The sequence below is a fragment of the Sciurus carolinensis genome, chromosome 16 (assembly GCF_902686445.1).
Source record: "Sciurus carolinensis chromosome 16, mSciCar1.2, whole genome shotgun sequence".
In the NCBI taxonomy this organism is placed as follows: Eukaryota; Metazoa; Chordata; class Mammalia; order Rodentia; family Sciuridae; genus Sciurus; species Sciurus carolinensis.
In genome coordinates this window covers 13,032,573-13,051,837 of record NC_062228.1, presented here as the reverse complement: position 1 = coordinate 13,051,837, position 19,265 = coordinate 13,032,573, and the positions used below count along the sequence as shown (strand labels likewise).

Here is a 19,265-nt window from a genome sequence, read left to right as displayed (position 1 = left end):
ACTCAGAGGTCTATGGAGTTCTAGACCTATATGAACGGTTCCCCCATTCTTTCCAACCCAAGACAGCACCAGCAGCAGATGTAAATGGCATACACACTCAGCATGTGCTCAAGTCACCTATCTTGGAGCAAGAAGGCAAACAGTGCCTCTGCCCAGTGCAGTGTGTCTGGTGCCTAGCTGGCCATGGAAGAGTCACCAGGTCAGCTCGATGAACATCCAGAAACCCAGCCTCCACACTAGGAGATTGCAGTCACAGCATATCTGAGAAAAGGCATAGCAACATGCATGTGTAACAGGTGATTCTGTTGCACAACTAGTCTGGGCACATTTGCAAATTACTGGGATAAGTAACTTTCTTATTAGGGGAGATGAATACGAGAACCAGGTGAAGCACATAATAAGACTGAGGTCTTCTGGCTGAAGGACCAGAGTAAAAGAATTATTTGCTCAGATCCTAGGTTGATGCATATGGCTTTATTTATAACTTATGCCTTACACAAGAAAGGGCTAGTTCATTATCTGACACCTAATATTATTGTAGCAATTTTTTACATACATGGTTGATAGATAATAACAAAAGTATAAAAGTCTATAAAGATGATTATGTTCTTAGATTAAGATCCTGTAAGGATGAGCATTTACTACTAGTAGAAAGGGAAGACTCCAAACAGAATCTTATTTTGGAATTTTAGTATTAATGAATGGCAGCTTCACAGATCAAAGTCTTCCATGTGATAGGAAAATGCTGAGGGAAAATGACATCCAAATAGAGCCCAGCTACCCACTGAACTTAAGAACTTGCCCTGTTCTACAGAGAGTCTGTTTAGTGTTTGTGACCACCTCTAGTTGTTCCCGCCAAACCCACAAGTAAGCATCCAACTTTGTTCCCACTTCCCTCTTTGAAGCCGCTGAGAACTTCATGTCTGTGGAATGTGTTTCTGAACTCTTTGGTGGAAGAACCACTTCCCTGGTTTTTATTTTCTCTCCTCTTTCCCAGTGGGTAAGATGTGAACAGGGAGGTTTATCGATTTATTCCACTGATACTGTTTGGTGTCTAATAGGCCTCCAGGCCACCAAGTCTCTGAGGTATTCACAGATAGGAAGATCAAGGAGAGAAGAGAGGCAATCCTCTGTTTCATTGGCAGAATATGCTGCTCACGTAAAGTCCCTGAGTCTCTTTTCTAGACAGGAGAATTGGCACACAGATTCCTCTGCTGAGGCATGTGTGGGCACAACTTACTCAATGTGCACAATTACAGAGACACAGTTATGGCTCAGAAGCATTCAGAGAATGTGGCTGAGGCTAGGACCAGGTGGGGACAGAGCCTTCTTCACTCTGGTAGACTCGCTCAGAGGGTTTCCAGGTAGATAGAAGGTCTAGGGAAAGGTTGCTCTGCTCTTGTTTGGATCTGACCTGGAGGTAGCCCAGCACATCCATGGTATCGCCACAGACTTCTTGAAGTCGGGAAACCTTTTCATAAGGCAAGGACCAGCGCCAAGCCTGGGAAACATTGAGGGCATTCCTGGCATTTGTGTGGAAGGCATGCTCCCCCATGCCCTTACCCTGGGTGATGTTATGCACCCAATTCTGGAGATGGGGCAAGAATTTTAACCCCACATATTCATACATCCGGGAAGTCTCAGCCAGTGGGGCGCGGACCAGGTCCTCATAGCGTATGAGCAAGTAGCGCTGCTGCAGGGCTTTGGGCAGGGACTGGATGGCCCTGTATATGTCCAGTTGGCTTTTGCAGATGATTTGCATCGTGTAGTATGGATGGTCTTCCTTTTTGAGGTTTTTCAAGTTCTGTCCCATCACAATATGACTGTCAATCATGAGTTCTGCTGTGGTGTGTTCTCGGGAACGGAACACCGCCCGGGGATCCCGGACCAGGTGCACGATGTGCAGGTTGAGGGAAGGGTCTATCAGCAGTGGGTAGAGGGGCCGCAGGTTGAAGAAGCGCACCTCCTTGAGTACCACGTGGCTGTAGGAGCGGCAGGCCTTCTCCACCAGGTTGAAGGGCTGTTTGTTGCACAGAATCTTGCAGTGAGCTTGGAAGGTGATCTCCCCCCGAGGGAAGAAGTCACAGGCAGGTGGGGAACACAGGGCCCGGCTCTGTTCCCACTGGAAGAGACTGGACTGTTTGCGGGGACCTGGTTTCATGTAGGCATCAAAGACACTCATGTCACACAGGAAGACAGAGCGCAGTAGATCCCGCACGGCCATGTGCAGCCCCCAGGCAGTGCTCTCGGTGAAGGTCATCCACACATGCCAGGCAGGCTCCATTAGGTAGAAGACATCTGGGTGCTGCCCAAAAAGCTGCCCCACAAAAGAAGAGCCAGAACGCCAGGAAGACAGGACCAGCACATGCACAGGCTTGGGCTCCTCCTTTCTAAACGGGGAGCTGTGCTCATACAAGTGGAAGAAGAGAGCAAAGATAGCCATCTGGGAAACCAGGAACAGCAGGAGCCTCATTTTCTTAGGCAGTATCATTGTGCTGAAGCAGATGACCTTGAAGGGACAAGCAGAAGGGACTGAGTCAGGCTGCTGTTTTGGTGCTTACCTTTCATTCTCTTGCTAGCCAAAGCTACCTTCTCCCTGACCCCTTCCAAGGAACAATGTGGAAAGCTAGGACATTTGTGCAACCAATTGCACAAATCCCTGTCCAGATCAGTTCCTGTTCCTTGAAGCTGGTGTGTCAATGAGGTCTATGTATTTTAGGGTCTTTGATTCCTCCTCCTTGTCTTTCTTGGATTACTAAAGATACCTGAACTCAGCCATGTTTAATCAACATAGAGAATGACCCCACTGTGGTGCCGTGGTGGAATGTAAGACCTCACATAGGCCATGGAGGCAAAGCGTAATTTTAACCTAACCCAAGCCTTGGTTGGATGCCTTGTGATTCTCCTGAAGCTCAAGGAGAGGAGCCACCCAGCAAGAAACATCCTGAGGACATTTCTCAACCCACTCCCTTAACTCGAGGGAGATTGCCATAAGGTCTTTTGTCATCTCCTCCCCCATTTTTCATTAAGCACAGGACTTGCCACTTCAGTCCCTTGAAGGATGGAGCTGCAGGCTATAAAAGCACTTGGCTTTAGAATTGTATCCTCAGTGGCAGAACCAAATGCCCATGATACCTGTCATGGGGTCCCATCTGATTTTACCTCATCCTGTGGGACTAAGGACATGGGGAAACTGATTCAGTGCTGTTGGGTCTGCATAGGCAGTAGACAGCCTGCATCGATTTCAGTTGCACCGTTGTCTCCTTACTAGCTGAATCTGAAAGTGTGCCAAGCAACACTGAGCTCTACTAGTGATCCTTACAGCCATTTTGCCACTTTATGGCTGTGCTGCCGCTTGTGGAACACTTGGCCACTTGACACAACCTGTCCAGGGCTGCTCAGTAGGTAGTGCACTGCACAACCCTAGGGAATGCCGTCTCATCAAGGATTTAGATATTTATTTTAAAAATTCTGTAGATGATAATAAAGTATCTTGGTCCAACAAGGTAAGTATTACAGGGTGGTTTTCCAGTTGCTAGATATAAAATATTTAAAGAAAGGATTTTCATTTTGCAGTTTATACAAAGGTTCACATAGACTGGGGGCAACCTGAACTTATTCTTGTGATATTCAGGGGTTGCTTCACATGAAAAGACTGCCAGAATTTTTCTCCTATGAAGATTTTAACTCTTTCCTATGTGACTATGGATCATTTTGGGTGACTTCCTGATATAAATAATAATTGAGAGATAAAATAACTATTACACATAGTACCAATATTACTAGCAGCAAGTTGCTAATTTCTTAGCACCAATAAAATCTCCCTTTTAGTTTTTATAAAGAAGAGAAACTGTATTTCTGGATGGTAACTGGAATTGGATGTAGGGTTTGCTATTTTCCTGGTAATGAGTCTTATCACCAAGTTTTTAAAAAAGTTTTTGACAGGTAATTGTCACATGGTTCAAATTCTTTTGAAAAGCATCTTTCTCCTGGACATTCCATAGACTCAGAATTTAAAATAGGGCATTCCTAAGATTCTGCATGTGGGAAGGAAAGATAGAGAGTGCTTACCAGTCGGCAGCCTGCTCTGTCACATCCAGTGTTTAACACACAAGACAGAAAGTGTTAATTTTTTGACAAGCAGTTGTTTCTATAGGGGAAGTCTGTAGTCACAATTTAGAAAGTCTCTAGAGCTATTTGGAAACAGGGATAATGACATATTTTTAACAGGGTCACAGCTTTTTTCAGGCAAAAGAGAACAATAATTTACTAGTCACTGAATTACTAACCTTTTCTCTGTTTACTAACAACTAGTATTTATATAGCTTGTGGTATATGGTGAAAAATCTACCTCCAAAACCTGTCCCCCATCTGCCCATTTCTCAACTTGTCCCTAACATAGCAACTGGGTTTATTTTATGTGTAATTTCAGTTGCTTTATGTATACCCAAGAAAATTCAAATGTATGTATTTTCTTAATTTTTTCCCTCTTTAAAACACAAAAAATAGTAAGTTATTCCCACTATGCTGTACCTTATTTTTTTTTTTAATTGTGAATATGTCTTGCAGGGAACGTTCCCTGGTAGTACATAAGGCATTTCCTCATTCCTTTTTTTACACTTGATCTTAGCCAAAAGGCCGAGAAGCGATTCCTCATTCCTTTTTTTAAAACTGTTTTTAGTTGTAGATGGATATAGTACCTTTCTTTTATTTATTCATTTTATGGGGTGCTGAGGATCAAACCCAGTGCCTCACACATGCGAGGCAAGTGCTCCACCACTGAGCCACAACCCCGGCCCTCCTCGTTCCTTTTTGCTACACAGAATTCTATTGTATGGCCATACAATGACTTATTTAACTCATTTCCTTATTGATGGGCTTTTGGCTTGTTTTGCAGTCTTTTACCATTTCAGCTGCCTCAGTAATGACCTTCATGTTCACACGTCATTACACACGTATGTATGTAAGCTTAGTCCCCAGAGGTGGAAGTGCTAAGTCAATGCTAAGTCAATGCTAAGATAAGTTTGATCTGTTGCCCAGGCAACCTCCATGCTACTCATGAACCATTTCCTCTGTCCAGGGCTCCAGAGATATTTGAGAATGGATTTCAAGGAGGAAGTGGGCAACCCCAGATGTGACTGCTGGAGTTTATAGCTTGCTTCCTGAAGAGGTAAAGCATGCTTTGCCAGCTCAAGGGCTTCCCGTGGAAGTCCCCTCAACCTTCTGGGAACTGTGTAATGATCCAAGCCAGGCCTTTCATGGCAGTGGCAGAAAGTCCCCTTCTCTTCCATCCATCGCAACAAGGCTTTTCCTCAGGATGTGCCAGAAGGATCCAAGGAGGATCATCTTTCTTTTGTGGCCAAAACAAAAAACCCCCAAAATAACCACTTTGCTATCAGCCAGGGAAATGTCCGTGAGTGGTAATTCCTGCCTTGTAGACTTGACCCTGTGAATTAGAAGGCGGCCAACTAAGATAGACTTCTAGTTCTTAAACTTGGGTTTAAGAGGAAATGATTAGGAACTAGACCACTACTGATAATGGTCAAAGGATGCCCTCTCCATCCCCCACCCAGGACAGATGCCACTTGAACAGAAGAGCTGCTTAGGGAACATGAGTATGAGAAACAGTTTGGAACAAAGAGAAAACAATGGCACAAAAGGGAGAGGAACATAAGAGGGAAGAACTTGACCTGTGTGCAATTATAGGGAGACTGTTGATAGAATTTTATACATAGGCCTATAATCACTTTAGGAAAAAGCTAATATTTCTTGGAGATTAGGAGAGAAGACCTTTCAAAGTACACCCTCCCTCCCTCCAGCTTTAGGCTAACTCTGTCCCGTGGGGTTCAGTGGCGTTGTGCCTTCTTTGCCTGCCTCCTCTGCTCTGACCTCAAGCCTATTCCCTCTCCAAGCTGGAGTTGGACCTTCTGACTCTGTCCCCAGTTTTTCTCAGACTTAGTTGTCCGTGGTTCTCAGGAATTCCTGCATAAATCCTTAAAACATCTTTCTTTGATTTTACGTTCCCTGGTCAGAAAGAACATGCCTTTGTGAGTCCCACTCCAGACAACACATGGCGGGGCTGCGGACCACCAGGGAACACTCTGGGGTGTGTCTGGCAAAGCTTACATCTGCAGAGACTGTCATCAGCAGTGTAGTTGGATGCTCTTGAGGTCCTGGCAGAAGTGAGGGAATGTGGCCACTAGTGTGCTTAGAGAGTCTCAGTGGAGAAAAGGAGACTCTCCAATCGCACCCTTGAATTGCACTCTCATTGCCAGAGTTCCCAGCCTGCTCACCTCAAGCAGGGCCGTGGATAGTCCCCTTCCGCCTCTGCCTCTCGGCTCTCCCCCCATTGTCCACTGCTGACCTAAACTATATTTCTAAAACACACGTGTATCACTCCCTGCTTAAAAATGCTTCAATAACTTTTCAACATATGTAGGGCTAAATCAAAATCCCCAAATCTTTCACTCAGGGTCCTTGATGGCCTGATCTTTGATTTCCTGCCACTCCCCTTCTTTTTGATACCTTAGACTCCGACTCAACTTTCAGTTCTTCCAAAACTGCCCTGTTATTTAGGAGTCCTGAGCCATTTAACTACCATTCTTTGAGAGCCTGCCAACCTTCTTCCCTAAAGAAGGTTCTCCCTTAGCCAGGCACGGTGGCGCATGCCTATAATCCCAGCGTCTTCGGAGGCTGAGACAGGTGGATCTCGAGTTCAAAGCTAGTCTCAGCAATGACAAGGCGCTAAGTCACTCAGTGAGACCCTGTCTCTAAATAAAATACAAAATGGGGCTGGGGATGTGCTCAGTGGTCAAGTGCCCTTGAGTCCAATCCTCAGTACTGAAAGAAAGAAAGAAAGAAAGAAAGAAAGAAAGAAAGAAAGAAAGAAAGAAAGGAGGGAGGGAGGGAGGGAGGGAGGGAGGGAGGAAGGAAGGAAGGAAAGAAAGGAAAAGAGAGAAAAGAAAAGAAAAAAGAAAAGAAATGAAAAGAAAGTTAGTTCTCCCTCCTCTTTCCAAATGTCCCATTAGCATCCATCCCAGTCTGGAGGAAACAGTTGTATATGAAAGTCTCTTCCCATTGAGCTGCAGTAATTTAAGGGAAAGTCTGTCTTATTTCTCTTACAGGTACATAACAATTTGACAAGTGATGAGAGCTCCTTAAAGACTTTTCAAATGAATGAGGAGGTAGAAAGAAGTCAGGATGTAGTCGAGTGTGGGAGGAGACATCATCACTGGTAGAAGCTGATCACCTGGCGAGCTCCTTCACGAAACTGAAACTTACCCTTTTATAAAATGCACATAGACAGTCTTTAGTATCTGTGACTTCACTGAGTGTCAACACACAACCAATACTTTCTCAGATGTGTAGCAAGGTATTGATCAGATCAGATGCATAGTTTTGATGTGAGGTGGCACAGTTAACCTCACCCTAAAAATATTTTTCTACACTGAGCATGTAGTAATTCAAACTGAAGGAAAAATATCATAAAATTAACTTGGAAAATTTTTATTATCAAGAGTACAGCTAGGGTTAAAAAAAAAAAAAAAGAAGAAAAGAAAAGCCCCATTCAGGTGACAGGCTGCCTTGTTCTAATCATTTCAGTTACTGGGTGGACAAGGCAAAACAAACAAAACAAACAAAAACACCAAGCTCAGCACATCCCGTCACCCCAGTGATGGGTGATCGGCATCAAACCGAAACACAGTGGACAGCGTTTAGTTGAAGAGTAGTAAGAACGTTAGGATTTTGAAAACTATCACCATAGGGGTAGTGACAAGGGAGAACCTCTATAAGGTACAGTGACCGTGAAACCACCAGAACGAGGAACCTCATTGAGCAGCCCGATTACAGAGGGCTGAAGTTTAGATGGCCCACGCTAGGAAGACCTTCAGAAACAAAATGAGAAATTTGTGAAAAAAGCAAAAAGATACCAGTTTACGAAGCCTGGATTCCAGGGGCTGGGGTTGTGGCTCAGTGGCAGAGCACTTGCCTAGCATGTGTGAGGCACTGGGTTTGATCCTTAGCACCACATAAAAAATAAATAAATAAAATAAAGGTATTATGTCCCTCTACAACGAAAAATAAAATACAAAAACAGAAGCCTGGATTCCAACCACTTGGCATATTACTAACTTATATTCCCGGGCTGGGGATGTAACTCAGTTGGTAGAGTGCTTGCCTCACAAGCACAAGGCCCTGGGTTCAATCCTTAGTACCACCAAAAAAAAACCCCAAAATCATTCTATATTCTCTAGTTATATTACACCCTTGCAACCAGACATTAGGGGTGACAGAAGATACCTTGTACAGCTGGGGAATGGAGTTGGGCTGAGGAGGCCTACCTTATGAATAGCCTGTAGTCCTGGGAAATCTGTGATGCTAAGTTCTGGGGCAAAGGGTGTCCATACGGCAAACTAACCAGACTGAGAGTACCAGGGGGACTGAACTTGGGTCCTTGTCAGTGCCTGTCACATAGTATATGCTCAAGAAACATCTATCAGTGAATGAGTGTACAAATATTTGTAGAGGCTGTTTTACCATTTGAGGTGTTCTCATTGACCCAACAAGGAAGTTTGAACAAGGCATTTTTATATTACACATATAAAATCATTCGAATTCCATTTAAAAGTTCCAGCTTGTTCAAGGCCATTCAAGATAGAGGTCCCTTCTAGCTTAGCTGACATGCTGGCTCTCTAACTTAATCTTATTTTATAACTGCCTGGTGTTTCATGATGGTCAAAGTCCTTTGAGGGTTAGTCATGAAAATAAACCAATTAGAAATTTTGGACAGTGATGAGCCATTTTCTTATTTTTCAGAATAAATAAACTGAACTTGGATTGATTGACTCACCAGCCATGATAGCTCTGCCTGGATCAAAACCCCCGTCTTTTGGGTTTCAGGTCAGAGTTTTCATAGATCACACCTGAGCTGGAAAAAAACCCACAGCTCCCGGTGCCTCTCCCGTCCTCAGCAGAGCAGGAGAGAAGCTGTGGGAAGCACAGGTACCTGAGCTCCAGAGCCAGGATCTGAACAGCCACGTTCTAGGCTCTTTTGGGCCCTTAGGGATGGGGTGAGTCAGGGTGGGAGAGCTGCTGGCAGAGGTGGCTCAGAAGATGCCCCGGGATTCGGATTCAGATTCGCCCTCCCGCCCACCAGCCCCTCTAGCCAGCCATCCGGATCCCCAGCCTAGCAGCCAGAGGTCGTGGGATCCTCTGATCCACAGCCCTGGGGCAATTCTCTTCTTACCTTGCTAACGGCTTCGGCTTCCCGCTGCTTTCCAGAGGCTCACTACAGCCAGGCTGGTCACTGTTCACTGACTCACCAAATCCCTTCTCGGCTTCCTCTCCTCCTCCTCCTCCTGGCATTTTTCATACCCATCCGTTTCACTGCCCTTTCCTTTCTGCTGAAGAAGCAGAAAAAGAAGAAGAAGAAGAACAACAACAAAAAACAACAAAAAAAGAGACCCACCTTACAGACAGACAGGTTGGAGGAACCACTGGCTCCCAGAAGCTGTGACACTAATAACTTAAACACCAGTGAGACTCAAGGGGTGGGGAGACGCTACAGCATGTGGGCCAGGAGAGAAAAGGAGGAAGCATTCTCTCCCCCACCTGGGATGTTGCCTGGAATGTTGACTGCTCAAAGGCAGTCCGAAGGTCAGTCAGCTCTCTCAGCGCAAGGTGAGACTCCTGGAGACTTAGCAGATGTGGTTGATAGGGACATCACTCAATAGTTATAAGCCAAATGCTCGTAAGATCTTATACCTTACTCATATCTTTTTTTTTTTTCCTCTCTAAGGAGAAAACTTGAAGGTTGTTTCTGCATTGTGCTTCTTTGCTCTCTCCACCCACAGCTAAAATTGCTCAGCCTCTGTGTCATATCCAACATCTTTACCCTTCTCACAAGAGGTAGTAAATATATTCTGCAAAGACATAGAAGTGCTGGCATTTGGTTGGACTAAAGGGGAAAAATTTTTCCCTTTAAGAAAAGAAAGTCATTATTAAGGATGATAATGCCTTACTAGCTGTGTGCCTTGGGCAAAACACATGCACACTCTGAGCTACTTTACAGGGTTGTCAAGAGCCTAAACAGTAGATGCGTGTGAATGTGTGAACTGTGATGGAGTGTAGAAACCACAGACTTTCAAGTCAGAGATCTGGGCAACTTACTCCACCTGAGTCCTAGAATATCAGTGTAAAATAAGGGTGACAACATCCACCTTATAGTATTGTTGTGAATGTTAGAATTAATGCACACAAAGTCCCTAACAATATTATAATAATAATAAGAGTTTAAAAGCAGTAGTTATTAATGAATAATAAAAATACCTCTTTTTTTCTTCCTGGGCTGCTGGCTCATTTTCCCGGCTCTGAAAGAGAGAGAGAGCAGGCAGGCGTTGTGTGAGTTCTGGGACACTCTGGGATCTGGATGATTTCCATCAGCTGAGTCCCCTAAGGCCTTATTGTTGCACAAACGACAAGAACCTGTGGAGGTTACCGTGTATTGATTTCAATTGTGTATCTCTTCCTCTCTTCCTGTTTCTTTCTGGCAGAGAGAAGAGAAATTTTTCTTCCTCCCTGTGATTGTTCTGTGCAGAGATGTAAGTTGAAGAGCCAGAAGTGGGTAACTGATAGTTCTGTTTTATCCTTATTTTAAAAGTACTACTTGCTAAGTATTAAAAAAATTGAAAATACACTATTTTTAAGGAAGGGAATAGAAATTCCTTTGTATGTTGTTACCCAGAGAAAATTGCTGTTGATTATTTTCCTATGCATGTAGAAATCTGTGCAATTGAAATCACATCACATTATACTTTCTTTCCCTTTATTTTGTCTCTATGTTAAGATAGCTTAAATTATGAAATGCAAATAGGTCATAATGGTAAAATTTAACAAAGGAACTACCACTTATAAAACAAAAATAAACCAAAACCAGAACGGCACCGAAGCTACCCCTCAGGACCCTTCCCTCACAGACCTCCCGGCTCAGCACTCAGGTGGCTACTTTCAAGGTAAGCAGCTCCTTGCTTTTGTTTATGGCTTATCACATGGGCAGCAGTAGCGGAATCCTTCCCCCATAAAGTCTTTTGAGTTTTCCTTTCAACTTTATCCTTATAAGACTCATCAAGCCATTTCATGTTTTGTTTGTTTGTCTGTCTGTTTTAGTTGTAGGTGAACACAATACCTTTGTTTTTATGTGTTGCTGAGGATGGAACCCAGGGCCTCAAGCATGCTAGGCAAGCACACTACCACTGAGCCACAAGCCCAGCCCTGTTCTCTTGTTTTGCTTTTTCATTTCTGTGTAATGTTCCCTATTCCACCACTCATGCTGTATCTTGTTAATGGGCATTGGAATTGTTTATAGTTGTGATTGACTCTTTTTTTTTGTACTGAGAACTGAACCCTGGAGTGCTCTGCCAATGAGTTTCATTCCCCAGCCCTTTTTATTTTATTTTGAGATGATCTCCCTATGTTGCCCAGGCTGGTCTCAAACTTGTGATCCTCCTGCGCTGGGATTACAGGCATGCCCACTGAACCTGGCATGACTGAATGTTCTTGACATGTACCCTGGCACGTGTCTACTGCAGTGTCTCTTGGGGATGCTGGGACACAGTCCATGATGGGTTTTGAGTTTTTTACATTATGCTGTTTACCCATGTCAACTAATATTTTTGGCAGATGTTATTTTAACAGGATTTATAATATTCCAGTGCTCTTCTCTCAGACATTAGATTGTTTCCAATTTTTCCCTATAGCATACAACACTGATGAATAGGTCATCTTAAGGAATAAAAGAGAATCTACATGCTAGCCCATCTCCTTTATATGCAACACATGGGTCTTAGCCTCTTTAGTTTGTGAATTAGGAAGAAATTTTGGAGGTACAAAACTAGAAGTAGTCATTAAAAAATAAGGTTCAAGCCATGCACACGTACACTCACTCCCAGCTACTGGAGAGGCTAAGCAGGAGGATCACAAGTTTGAGGCCATCTTGGGCAACCTAGTGAGTCTCTGTCTCAACATAAAAATGGGATTGAGGATGTAGCTCAGTGGTAGGGTGCCCTTGGGTTCAATCCCCAGTTCTCTAGTATGAAAAAAAAAAAAAAAAGAAGTATTCAACTGCATTTTCTCACATGTGGAGGCTAAAAGGGTTGATCTCAAAGTAGAAAATAGGATAGTGCTTATCAGAGTCTGGGAAAAGTATAGAGGAAGGAGAGATGGAGGGAGGTTGGTTAATGGGTACAGTTTAATAGAAGAAATAACCTCTAGTGTTCTATAGCACAGTGGGATGGGGTAATTATGGTTGATGATGATTGAATATTTCAAAATAACCAATGGAGGAGAATTTTAATGTTCCCATCACAAAGAAATGATATTGATCTGAGGTGATAGGCATATAAGTTACCTAATCTGGTCATTATGCATTATATCCATGCATTGAAATATCATATCATATCCCATAAATATAGACAGTTACTATGTGTTGATAAGAATAAACATGTATTTAAAAAAATAGCTATTCACGTTATTTGAAAACTCAGGGTATCCAAAACAGAGGCCATTCCTAGTAAGGGATTATGGAAAATGAGGACTATGAAAGAAGATAATTATAACTCCTGCTTATTCAAAGATTGCTACAAGACAGTACTGTATATCACATTTATTTAGGTTATACTTATTCAACCTTTGCCATGTTTTCCAGATGTCAGAATAGAGATTTGGAGAAGGTAAATAATGTATTCATGTTTGCATGGTTTATAAGTGGCAAAGTCTGGGCTGAACCCCAGGTGTGAGTGCAAAGCTCAGCCTCAACTCATCAGGCAGTGCTACCTCCCTGTGTCACCGTGGACCAGGATTATTGAGTCTGTTCCTTCCACTGTGTTCCTGAGAAGTGCAGTGCAGAATTCCTTCCAGAGTTCCATGAATGTAAGTGTAATGTTTGTGAGGAGTAAAGAACTGCCAAAATTCCCATTGCCATCTTGTAATCATAAGCTCTTGCAGACCTCATGGGGGATTCTACTAACCTCATAAGAAGTGGAAAAACAGTGAATACATCTTTGTCAATCATCTGAACACAGATAGTTTTTTTTTTTAAAAGATAATTAAAATTTATTAACCCTTAGCCATGTTAACAAAGAGGGAGAAAACTCAAATTACTAAACTTTGTGATGAAAAAGGAAATATGATGAACATGTTAATCAGAAACTATTTTAAAAAATTATACTCCAATAAAATTGAAAATCTTAAAGACATTGAAAAATTTCTAGAGATATATGACCTACACAAACTGATTAATAAGGACATACACAATTTAAACAGATCAATTTCAAACAGTGAAACAGAAGATCCCTCAAAAACCTAACAACTAAGCAAACCCCAGGGCCAGACAAAATCTCAGTCGAGTTCTACAAGACCTTCACCAATACTCCTCAAATTATTCCATGAAGTACAAAAGGAGGAAGATCTTCCAAACTCATTCTATGAAGCTACCATTACCGTGACACATCAAGGAAAGAAAATTTCAGACCAATATTCCTCATAAATATGGATGCACATTCTCAGTAAAATTCTGGCAAATTTTATACAAAATCATGTTACAAAGATAGTGCACCATGATCAAGTAGTGTTCAACTGAGGGATGCAAGTTTGGTTCAGCATATGGAAATCAAAAAAAAAATTAATTCATCACATCAATAGACCCAAAGACAAGAACCATATGATTATCTCAATAGATGTAGAAAAGCATTTGAGAAAATGCACCACATTTTCATGTTCAAAACATTAGAAAATCTAGGTATAATGGGAACATACCTCAGTATTATAAAAACAATATATGATAAACCCAAGGCCAACATTATTGTAAATGAAGAAAATTTGAAAGCATTGCCTTCAAAAACTGAAACAAGACAAGGATGCCCTTTTTTACCACTTCTATTCAACATTGTCCTTGAAACCCTAGCCAGAGCAATTAGAGAAAGAAATTAAAGGGATATGTATAGGAAAAGAAGAACTCAAATTATTCCTATTTATTAACAGCATGATTCTATATTTAGAAGACCCCAAAAAATTCATTGGCTTTTGTTTGCTTTTAATCTTGGGGCCCTTTAAATCTATTTCAGTTACTGACAGTTCAAATGTTTGTTTTGACTTTTGCACACTTGGAAAATAAAGACTTCTGATCAATCAAGGGTGTGACCTTGAAAAAGGAAGAAAGAAAGGGACAGAGAAAACATCCCAATCTATATTTAATGAAGGAACATCAAGTAGGTGCTTAGCAATAACAAAATAAAGTTTATCTATTCCTTACCTTGTAGCTTAATATTTGTTGGGGACTGAGAGATATATAGGGTATCTTAATCATAAATTATATTGAGAAAGCAGAGTGGTGGGTGAAATTGTCAGGGTGGGTAACTGAGGAGCTGCAATTTTAAATAGTATGGGCTATGAGAGGAGGATGCAGAAAAGAATGTTAGTGTAGAGAGGGCCTCACAAATAGAAGGCTAGACTTGGGAGAGTGCTTAGAAGTGAAAGACTGGGCATTTCCAGATGGCTTAGGTTCTGTGAGTCAAGAACCTGCCTTTCACTTTTGGGAAATGGAAGCTCTTGGAAGACTTTGAGAAAAGCAGGCTGATGCTGTGACTTAGACTATGCACACTATTATGCTGGGTAGTCCATAAACTGCCTCATGTTACCTTGTAAAATACTATGTTATAAATATGGTATGATCATCATTTTGTAGGTGAGGACTTTTATGAACTCTATCCAAGGTTAAGTAAGTGGTAAGTGAGGGAGCCATGGATGCTCTTAACTTCTCCAAGTTCCACCATTGTCCTCTGGAATCTCTCACTTTCTGGAAGTCCAGTGTGGGTCTGGCTACATTTTTCTGCATGAAAAGCAGGTCCTAAGGTCTCTGCAGTGGGATCTGTACCAGTCGATAAAAGATGCATGTCAAAGCCTATTCCAGGTGGCAAGCTACTCCTTCTCCCATCAACACGTTCAGAAGATTTCCCAGGAAGACAAAGTTTCTGTAGTTCTCTAACATCACATCTCTATGTAAATTTTGCTGAGGAGGCTCCAGACATTTCCACTCCTCTTCGGTGAAATCAACAGTCACATCCTTGAATGCCAATAGTTCCATTTCCTGGTGCCTAGGACCCAGGTCTGTCCCTAGGGATCTTCAGAACCCGCACAGTAGAGCAAAAAGTGACTCCAAAGGATGAGAGTGAGGGCTGGAGCCGAATCGAACACAGATAGTTTTAATGTAGCTTTTTCTAATGTTGTCTTCATGCTTTCTCAGCTATAATAAGGTCACTCAAATACACCTTAACCCCTAAGTAATTCAGATTGCCTACTATTTCTTCCTTGATATGAATTTTTGCCAACTATAAAAGGCAAGTATACTCTGGGCATTAGCATATGGTGATGGGCAGCGTGTTCAGACTGACCTCTGAGGGTCTGCAGTATTCTACAGCACTGGGAAGACATTTGAATGCTGACACCTCTGCCTGGTCATTTTTGTGTAAAGAGAGAAAACATCATTTCTCTAAGGTAGTACTTTCCAACGGAAGTCTCTGTGAAAGAAAGATGAAATTATATCACTTGCTTACCAGCAATGGATGGAAATGGAGAATGTCATGCTAAGCGTAATAAGCCAGATTCAGAAAGTCAAGGGTCCGATGTTCTCTTTCATGTGTAGAAACTAAAAAGGGAATGTGGGTGGGGAGAGAAAGAGAAACAAAAAAGGATCTCATGACCAATAAAGAAGAGGAAAGGGGTAGAGAGGGAGGGAGGAGGAGAGGGCATGGGGAAGTACTGGGAATGAAATCTATCAAATTATGTTATGTCCATGTACTAATATGCTAAAACTAATCCCACTTACATATAATGCACTAAATAAAATAATAATAGTAGAAGGAAGATCAGTAGAGTAGAGCAGATGGATCGAGGGAGGAGGGTAGGGAAAGGGAAGGTACTGGGAAATGAGATTGTTCAAATTGTGTGTGTGTATGAATATGGCATAATGAATCTCACTATAATTATATTGCACCAATTTAGAAAAAAAAATCTCTGTGATGGAAATGTTAGGTATCTCTACCCTCTAATGCAGTAGTCACTACCACATGGGCCAGCCACTGAGTCCTTGGGACGTGCCTCTACTGCTTCCATATTGACTAGTGCTGTTAAGGTTGTAGAGATCCAATCTCTTTTTGAGTGTCAGAAATCTGATGAAAGATTCAGACCTTTGTCTTTGTGTTAGAATTCTGTGTTTCAGTAGTGGTAGAACAAGCTAGATTAGGGGAGGTCAGAATCAGGGAAAAGGAAAATGTAGTTTTAAGTTTCTAGCTGGTTGTTGCTTTCTTTAGGCCCCTCAGTAGGGCACAGAGGATAAGAAAATGGGGAGCAAAGAACCAGGAGTACCTAGTAGAGACCAGGCATCCTTCTATGTCTTTGGTGGATCAGGAGCTTGGCATTGCTGGACATTGCTGGATCATGGTTGCCTTATGTGGAATCAGGATCCTGGAAATGATAGTGGAGCAAGTGAAACCGGGGGAACATGAAAAGTCATGATTATAATAATGAACCATGTAATCAAAGCTAGAATGGAGGAGAAACAAGGGTACAAAGGGCGTAGCTGAGCTAACATGGAAGATAAGGTTTTTGGAAGCAAGAGCATCAGGATTTGAGACATGATGGTTTTGGAAGGATTATATATAAGACCATTGAAATTATGTAGTTGTGTCCCAGAAGCAGCAGTTAGATCATAACCATATGATTGCAGTGAGTGTAGTTAAGTCTGGTTAACATCTATTGTGGTTTGGATATGTAAGGAAAAATGCAGCTCAGCTCGGGACCCATGCAGCTCTGGCCCTTAAATCCAAGGTGGGGTAGGCGCTCGGGATGCCCGGTCTGAGTCGTGGTCCAGGAATAGCACCCAGAAATCCACAACGGACACAGGACCTCACGCAAAAGATTTTATTATGCAGACAACTAGAGCGTCTGCTCGGGGCTGGAAAGAAGGAAAAAAGGGAAAGATGGCCGTGGACCCTTCTCCCAGATATTGGAATCTCCTGGGCTGGAGGGAACCAATAGCGGAGGAGAATACTTGCAAGCTGACTGATGAACCAATGGCTAGCTAGGATGTTCAGACTGACAAGCTAGGATGTAACTTGGGAAGCAGGAAATGGCTGTAGCTAGGACGGAAATTCCTGCAGCCTAAGGGGCAGGCAGAGCAGCTTTCAGACTGATAAGTTAGGTTGTGGTGCAACAGAAGAGGCAGGAGATCAGCTTTGTATTACAGGATATGTATGAGATGTCCCACAAAAGCTCATGTTATTGTAGGAATGTTCACAGTTGCAATGATTAGATCATGAGAATCATAACCTAATCAGTGGATTGATCTAGTTGAAGGATTAATACTTTGAAAGAGTTACAGTACTGGGAGCTTGCTGTGGAAGGTTCACCTTCTCTGTGGCCCCTTTCCCCCATCTCTGGTTCCTGGCTTCTGTGAGCAAAGCAGTGCTCTTCCACCACACCCTTCTGCCATGATGTCCTGTCTCGCCTTGGGCCCAGAGCAACGGGGATAACCAACCATGTACTGAACCTCTGAAACCATGAGACCGAAATAAACTTTTCCTCATCTAAGTTGGTCTTATTGGATATTTTGGTCACAGTGATATAAAACTGACTAACACAATATCAGAGTTAAATCTGGGCAATCTTAGGGACCGAAGAGGCAGAATGATTTGTGTAACGGTTAATTTGAATTGTCAGCTTAATTGGATTAAGAAATGATTAAGCCAATTAATTAAGCCAATGATTAAGAGGCTTCTGGGTGTGTCCATGAGGGTGTGTCTAGGAATGATTGGAATGTGAGATACGACTGAAGTGGAGCCCCTCTCTAAGCATGGACAGCACTGCCCAATAGGATGGAATAAAAACTGGAAGAACAAGGAAGCAGATGCAGATGCAAGCTTGGCTCTTCTTGAATGAGTTCTTGAATGCTGCTTCCATTGTCTAAGGATATCAGACTCTTGCTTCTACACTCTTCCAAAGTGGACTCTGCCAGTGATTCTCCAGGTAGTTTCCAGAAACCTTGGTCTTGGACTAGGGTGGCACTGTTGATCCCTCTTGCTCTGGTGCTTCCACCTCTTGAACCGTGCAGCTGCTGGTTCTTCCAGGTCTCCAGCCTGCTGATGGCCACTGTGGACTATCCAGCTTCTCGTCGTATAAACCAATCTAATTAATCCCCATTTATAATCATACTTCTGTTGATTCTGTTCTTCTAGAGAACCCTGATAATACAATCTGGAAGCAGCAATGAGGAAAAGGTGGACATCTGTTCCATTGTGGGGTGGGGAGAGAAAAGAGCTATCCCTTGTGAGGGCTTCAGGGGAAGGAATGACCTCAAATGAGAGCCAATTTTCTTTAGAGAAACAAGACAAAGGAAAAATTCAGACTCTGAGAAAAGAGGAATTTTGTTTTTCCCAACAATAACTCCTTGAAGATTTTAGGAGATGGAGAGAGTGGAAAATGGGGTCAGAAAATGGGATATACAGAGCCATTTGGAATGAAATACAAGGGATAGGGAGCAACGTAGGATCCTGGTCTTCCTGTACGACCAGCATAAGCCAGGAGAAAGGGAATAATGATAACAGAAATAATGACTTCACCGCAGGCTGTGGTGGCCCAGCTGAATGTTGGGGGAGAGCACCCAGAGCGCTCGCTCTTCACTGTGCTCTCAGCATGGGGATGCAGAGGCCAGGGAAGGGTGCTGTTGAAACTCTAGAAATGGAGACACTGGAGATACTGCACACTGAATATGAACAGTGTCACCGCTTCCAGTGATGCAGAGTGTTTTGAGTCAGCCTGACTGAAGGAATGGGAGTTTGGTCGAGGGAGGGAAGGAAAGTGATAGTGGAGCATGGAACACTAAGGAGCAAAGCAGTCTCCAGGGGACTTCACAGGAGTTCCTGGGTGCTGACCCATTTGACACGAAGTGGCGTACTCACAGTTTGGGCCGATATGGTGGCTCAATGGTGCGCTTGGGTATCATCTTTATGTAGACTTTCAACTTTATATTTATTGTCTCATGGCCATAAAATGGCTGCAGAACATCTAGGATTAACATCCACATTCCAGAGAGGAAGTAGGGGAAAAGTTAATAGGTGGAGAGGATATGTATGGTATAAGCAAAGCGGTTTAAGTACTTATAACCTCCTAAGTTCTTAGCTCTTGTGTGTTTGCTCTGTTTAACATAGCTTCCC

General features: G+C 42.7%; 1 protein-coding gene across 2 annotated transcripts; it reads right to left on the bottom strand.

Annotated features, from left to right (window-relative positions):
- Positions 1–1,004: 1,004 nt before the first annotated feature.
- On the bottom strand, positions 1,005–9,562 carry Chst4 (carbohydrate sulfotransferase 4). Of its 2 annotated transcripts, none has more exons than XM_047529666.1 (2): positions 9,470–9,562; positions 1,005–2,509 (listed from the first exon to the last, which is right to left on the bottom strand). In XM_047529666.1, exon 2 carries the CDS (start codon positions 2,489–2,491, stop codon positions 1,304–1,306), a length of 1,188 nt encoding a protein of 395 aa, XP_047385622.1. In that variant the 5' UTR covers positions 2,492–2,509; positions 9,470–9,562; the 3' UTR covers positions 1,005–1,303. The 2 variants fall into 2 exon arrangements, with proteins under 2 accessions (XP_047385622.1, XP_047385623.1); XM_047529667.1 differs by lacking the exon at positions 9,470–9,562 and adding an exon at positions 9,248–9,285.
- Positions 9,563–19,265: the final 9,703 nt, after the last annotated feature.